Genomic DNA, 6,497 nt, shown 5'->3' with positions numbered 1-6,497 from the left:
GAGGAGACAGAGGGATAGAGAACTCCTAAGTCCGTGAACGAACCGCTACACTGGCCCCGACAGAAGCCGGCGAGACGCAGGTGAAGCAGAAAAGAGACTGCAACGGACCAACCTGGGATCGCTAAGCGCTGCCAAGCCGACACCTCATCTGGCCGACCGTAATCACGTGGCAGGGGCAACGAAGGGGACGCGATGGATCTGGGAAAACGACGTGCCAGCAATGTCGCGCGTGCTGGAGTCAGTTCACCGTCAATAGCCCCTATCGTATGCGCAAGTGCTACCGGATTCGCTCTCTGCTGTCTTGTGGCGCGCAGGCGACCACCAGATCAGCTGTGACAAAATACAACAGCTCGCACTGCGGGAGCAGGCAGTCAAGGAGGCTGAGCCGGTGAGCCTGCCAGTTCGCTGCGGCGAACCTCGAGCTCCCAAGGGCAAGTATAACTGGCAACGCGAGTGTGGTTTTTCTCATCACACCTTGTCGCAGGATTCTCGCCACCCTGTTGTGGCACGCACGTTCCATCTACGTCCTTGCTACTACGTCTGCTGACGACAGTGATTCCAGGACAGCCTGTTGCCTTTGCTCTTTTGTCTCGCGTGGTCCAGTTTACAATGCGTTTGCCGTTCACGGGAGACCAGACACGCCCGCCAGATGTTTCGTTTGCTGCAGCGCCCCGACAGCTTGCTCCAGGTGTGCGTGCTTGTACGGCAGGTGAACCACTGTTTCTTAACAGCCGGCGCCTTAGTTTTGGTGACGCGTCTGTGAGCGGTCTCCCGTCCCCGCTCGCGCTGTAGGTGACCCTATCTGCACTCGAAGACTACGCGGAAAAAACCGAGCTGTGCCACACCAAAAAAACTCACTGATTTGAACTCCTGTACAGACGCCTCTATACTGCAAAGAGACCGAAACGTTCCGCACGAGCGAGCTGCTAGCAAGACCATACCCAGCAACCAAGAAAGGGCGCGCTCACTTCGGTTTGCGTCACAGACAAGTAGACAAGCAGAAGCACATGAGGCTGCGACATGCCAAGCTGATGAGCGTCCGTCACCCTCAAGGGAGCCTTCACGCACTACGCAGTGTTCACCAACAGCCGGCCTCTCCTGCACAATCTAGCCGACTTGCCCCATCCGCACCGGCACAGCAACCATGATACGCCTGTGCGAATAAGTGCCCAGATAGATCTGGACACATGCGCGACTTACCTCTATTCAGATGGGCAGGAGAGATAACCGGGTGACCTACCTGTGTAAAGTTCCTGCTTCGCAACTACACGGTGCCCGCGTGAGCCAGTTGACGTCTCGTGCTGCATGGAACTGGGGCAAGCCGGTGACTGCCGTAGTATTCCGTAAACCTCAGGACTGCAAACAGGGATACCTACGACGGTTTACACTCGCCCTAAGTGACGACGCAACTAAGATAGAAGACCGAAGAAGAGTGAACTCGACGAAATGCCGCCTTCACCTGCTCCGTCAAGCTACTAGGGTCCGCCCGTCTTCTCGCCCAGTCTTTGTCTTAGAGTGCGGCTGACTTCGCATTCTCCTCTTACGAGAAAAGCCAGAACGAAGCACGAAACGTATCTTGACGCCGTCGACCTTAACAAGAGGACGAAGGTCAACGAAGCTCGCTGTAACGAGAGCCCTGCGTGGCTCTTCACCCCGCTAACAAACAGTGCTACCAGAAATGCTGATACACTTATCGGCGCCCACGTGCTACTTGCAAATGTGGGTTTAGTTTTTTTGCCGTGGACGGCGTCTCCGTCCGTGCCAGCATTTTGGAACCGCTCAACTACCTCGCCTCTGACGACCAACCCCCGCGAAAACTGAGACCCCCGAACGCCGTTTCTTCTCCAGAACTGTACTGAAAGATAAGGAAGTAGCCAATCACTGGAATGCTCATGAGCAAATTGTCGTAGTCGCCCCCCAGGGCCTCCAACAGAGTACACAGGGCGGCAATTGCCAACCGGTGCCACGCGTAATCCACCGTGAATGCTGTCAAAAGCGTCACGACGAACACCGCCGCACTTCCTGCAATCTGCAGTGAGCATGGGACAGGCAGACAGTAGCGGTTCGTTGGTATCCAGTGGAGCAACATGTAACCCCCCCTTCCTTCCCTCTATGCACCGTTACATTTGCTGAGGCTGAGGCGTCACCAGTTGTGGCGGCACTCTTTTCTTCCGCCTTTCTCAATAAGAGCCGTACCCGACTTGGAGTCGTGCTGCGACCTGTCAGCTTCGCAGCGGAGACATTCGCTCCACCTCACGCGTAGAAAGCCAGTGTTCAAACGGCCCGTCGCGCCGGCAAGCGCCTTTGGCGAGAGAGGTTTGGGCTCTGGGCGGTACGCGAGGCAGCCTTCCCCGAGTTCTCCGCAGAACAGTACTCAGGACACGTCACCTTCCCTGCTCTTCAGAGCTATTCGGTTGAACCAAACGAAAGAGGAGAGTCAACCCTACTACGTGCTGTGCACAGTCACTTCAAATCTATCAGAATCTTTCGTATTCTAGTTAAGATGCCTAGAAGACATTGGTCGTCCAGATCAATGCTCGTGGATAAGCGAGCGACTGCGCCCTCTGAGCGGACATCATATTGTGGCCGGCGAACTTCGCTTCACTCTTCTCCCCTTCTGCATTGTCTTCTGAGAGTGGCGCCCTGGGACACAAGCAGTAATACTGCAGCCCAGACCGCTAGCAAGCGTATGTGGAATGACAGGGCTCACAGTCTTATTTTTGTACCACTTGCGTGACTCGACCGTGGTCCCGACAATAGCAGCACAGGGATCCGCGTAGAACATGGGTGCCAGCGGTGCGAACGGTAAATCCAAGAGCGCCCAGACCGCGACGAGCACATTGAACAGTATTATCCCCTTATCGTACTTCTGTGCAAATCTGAATCAACAAAGAGGAGCGCCCTACGGCAAACTGGCAGATGTCCAAGAAGTCAAAACTGAACACTTGGCTGAGAACTACGCTCCCCGTCAAGCTTGAGCTCCCTGCAGATGTGCCGGGACGTTGGGGTCGGGCGGTCTACACATACGTCAAACTTCAATGTTATGTCCTGCATGCGTGTTTGATGTTGTGCCTCGGAGGATACCAGCTTATCCGATTCTACCACTTACGGCGAAGCAATACGCTCGATTGGTTCAGCCGCTACTATTCTAATGCTTCCTCGGATTGTACTTGGTGTCCCGACAGAACATCAGGTACTAGCCTTACTCGCAGCTTGCCATGGCATGATGGCACACACGCTCGCCTCCTGTTCAGGCCCCCAGTAGTGATCTCCGGCCACTTCAGGCCTAGCGTGGACCGTGTCCAACTTTCTTACACCCGATAATGCACGTGTACTGCCGAACTGCCGGAGTCTACGCAACAGATGCACCGAGCGTTCTGCCACGCAAGAATATTGAGGCCGATGGAAATGTTTTGTCGCCCAGTGTCCTTCCGCTGTCTGCAGAATTCCATCACCTGTTCCCAAGCATACCTGAGAGGCTTGAAGACGCACGAGAGCACCGCGCCAGCGGCGACAGCGACGACGAAGATTTTGAGGTAAGGGTGTCCTGCGACCTCACAACAGCGACTCAGACGGGAGCGCATCATGGCAACCAGGGTGCGCTGTCGTGTTGGAATCAGAAACCACATTCCTGAGGTGGCTGATACAACAGATTAGTAGCGGCCTGCGTGATGGAGAAACCCTCACCAACGTTCTGCCTCGTGACGTGGGCAGAAGGCGCCCTGCACACTTTGAGAGGACCGCACGTGCGACCACTTCACCAGCATCTCACGGACGTCAGAGAGCTCATACATGGGGCCATGAGTGCGCACCCGAGGACACATTGCTTGGGGAGGACACCTATAACCGCATACGAGTAGGGAGTGCGAGAACTGCAGTACAGACGAGAGGCTCCTTATACTTCGCTGTCGGTGGCGACTTCATGGGTGTCAGTGGGTGCAAGATCGTGCGTGATGCCCACTCAGAGCACGCACGCCTGCCCGTACAGCACACAAGAAGAGCGCACTGAGTTCGCCTTCACTACCCTCCCCGAGGTGCGGAAGTCTGGGGCTACGTTCGTATCAACACGCATACGTCTGTACCGCCCACGCCGAAACCCAGGTACGTAACGCAACGGGACTATCAGACTTTCTCGTAATTTGCCTTTCTGCCTGACCACGTTTATCACCCCAAGAAAGTATACAGGCCTCCCAGCACGCCCGCGTGCCCTCCGCTCGTCGGAAAGCCCGTGCGCGTGACTACGTTGATCACCCCGCTGTAAGCCTTTGCCAGCGAAGGCATCACGACCATCCAGGAGTCTTCACAAAGCAGACTCGGCGAACTCCGGAGCGACCAGAACGACTTGTCACATGACATCGACCGGCAGGATGGATCAAACGAACGCACACGGCTCACGCAGTCGGGTTAAGCACACGAAGGCCGTGCCATTTGAGCCCACATACCGTTGGGCTCCATAAAAAGGAGAAGGGTGCCCATGGACAGGTGAGTTAGCTTGCGAGCGGCGAAGTCACTCAGCTTGTTTTTCGGTGTGAACTGGAAGACAGCCAGGAGCACGATGACGCCGACCATACAAGCGGCATTATTCACCACTTCACGTTGGTACTGTGCTGCTGCAATCGGGCCACTCTTCGGAGCCGCCTTCGATCCTGAAAACGGCGCCACTTCGAAGTGCCCAAATACCTCGGCTCCAGCCATTGTCGGGGTGTAGGAAGATGCCATCTTGCCGCTCACATTCACTTAGACACGTTAGTTCCAACACTGGCGCTGTCGCGCCCGACGGATTCTAACTTGAAGTGGGGGGCCAGGCCAACACCACACTCAGGAGAGCAAACCTGGTCACTATACCAGCACAAATGAGGTTCGCCGAGGAGACATAGAAGAACTCGATCCACGAGGTCGGGGAAAGGCGCATGCAGCCCCCAAGTTTATCAGCGGGGACTCGGAATGTGTGCGTTCACGAACGACGCTTCCGCCAAGAATCAAGGCGTAAAAACTGGCTGCGAGACAGATCCAGCCGCGTCAAAAACCAGGGACGGCGTTGAATAGGAATGCTGTCAGCGACGGTACCCACAGCACGGAACCTTGAGGCGACGGGCGGCCGCCTACCCCAAGACATCGGTGTCCTGCACGACAGCTCGCGCGAAGTGAGAGGTCATGGCTCCCTGTCGGCACATTCAATCCCGATGCACGAGGGAATTCGGAGCCTCGTAAGTTGAGAGCGCCAACGCATATACTTAAGTAGGTAAAGGGTGCAGCAGTCCCGCTGGTGCTCGAAATGTCTCGAGCCGTACCTACTCGGAAAGGTCTGCAGGGAAAAGTGAAAGCCTCCGGTATCATCAGTGGAGTCATCCCCCTCCCTGAGAAAACAGGAGCCAGTCAATTGTGGCAAGTGTTGAAAAGCGACCGGAAGTCCAGTAGGGGCGCCGGGAGACGGCGGCGGACCCTGCATGCAGCTGCATGTACCCGTGGATAACATGGCCCGAAATTGCAAGACCAGATTTGTCACCGATCTGTCTCCGCCAGCCGCCCGCGTGTCCTGAGCCTCGAGAGTATCCCTGAAGTGGAATGGTGGCGTTGAGGCACCCGTTGATTACTTGGCCTCTCTAATGTTCAACAGATAGCGATCCCGCCAGTGCGCCAAGTGTCCGTATGGTGCGCATGTCTTGCTGGGATTTTGACAAGACAGCGCTAGTCTGCTTTGGTAACAACCTTGAGAGAAGAAAGGCAGCCCACTCATATTCTTTCGAATATATTTCACTGCAGATTGCTCGCCCGGCACACGCACAGGTGCCGGGGTTTCACTCTCGATCCTTAAGAGACAGCCACTGATACTGGTGGATTTCCGGAGGTCCAAGAAGCAATGTGACGGCAAAAAAACGAAAAACGAAGACGGAGAAAGCAAATTCGCCACGAGCGCCCCGGCCGCACTCCCAGGCGACTGGGTTCTTACGGACGCTCTTGAGAATGCCTCTTTGTCAGCCGGCAATAACCCCCCAAACAATCTCGGGATCCCGATTGCAGCCGTCCCGGCAGTCTGTCTTTTCCTTCTTTCGAGCTCCGTTTCTTCCTTACCGGTGGAATCTTTGCTTCCACAGCGCACGTCGACAATCGCGAGAGGGTCCTTTGTACCAAGATTCATCGCATGCACAGGAAAAAAGAAAAATCCCTTCTCTCCTTCCGGTCCCAGCTGTGGGTGGAGCAGTCGTCACTCCAGCAGAAAGCTTGTTCTTTTTGCAGTTTTTTTCTGTTTCGGTAGCAAGGGTCTTCTCCTTCATAGACCTTACTATCGAGCGGTGTGCGCACCGGCGTAGCCGGTCGCGACAGGCTCGTTTGGAGTCTTCCTTGGTCAGTTCCTGATCTGGTAGCCTCAATTGCACCTGGCCCAGCTAACCCCGCTAACGGCAGGTGATCGTTCCTACTTATCTTCAGTTCTTGTTACTCCCTCACTATCGAGAAGAAAAACAACGACTCCTCTTTGATATGCCCGCCAAAGCCTG

The 6,497-nt window shown here is 55.5% G+C and overlaps 1 protein-coding gene across 1 annotated transcript; it reads right to left on the bottom strand.

Moving 5' to 3' along the window:
- Positions 1-777: 777 nt before the first annotated feature.
- On the bottom strand, positions 778-5,383 carry CSUI_010181 (phosphatidate cytidylyltransferase). Its single transcript, XM_068070286.1, has 4 exons — positions 4,443-5,383; positions 3,472-3,547; positions 2,711-2,879; positions 778-2,029 (listed from the first exon to the last, which is right to left on the bottom strand). Exons 1-4 carry the CDS (start codon positions 4,717-4,719, stop codon positions 1,784-1,786), a joined length of 768 nt encoding a protein of 255 aa, XP_067917738.1. The 5' UTR covers positions 4,720-5,383; the 3' UTR covers positions 778-1,783.
- Positions 5,384-6,497: the final 1,114 nt, after the last annotated feature.

Source organism: Cystoisospora suis (genome assembly GCF_002600585.1).
Source record: "Cystoisospora suis strain Wien I chromosome Unknown contig_6825, whole genome shotgun sequence".
Lineage (NCBI taxonomy): Eukaryota > Apicomplexa > Conoidasida > Eucoccidiorida > Sarcocystidae > Cystoisospora > Cystoisospora suis.
Note: the sequence above shows the minus strand (reverse complement) of the source record. Positions and strands in the feature narration are given on the sequence as shown.

Excerpts from the sequence above, each read along its gene's own strand:
- CSUI_010181 (XM_068070286.1), bottom strand. The coding sequence starts at position 4,719 with ATGGCATCTTCCTACACCCCGACAATGGCTGGAGCCGAGGTATTTGGG. Across the intron at positions 3,548-4,442 it reads CCTTTTTATGGAGCCCAACG|GACACCCTTACCTCAAAATC; the intron begins GTATGTGGGCTC and ends GTGAGGTCGCAG. Across the intron at positions 2,030-2,710 it reads AGTGGTACAAAAATAAGACT|ATTGCAGGAAGTGCGGCGGT; the intron begins GTGAGCCCTGTC and ends TGCTCACTGCAG.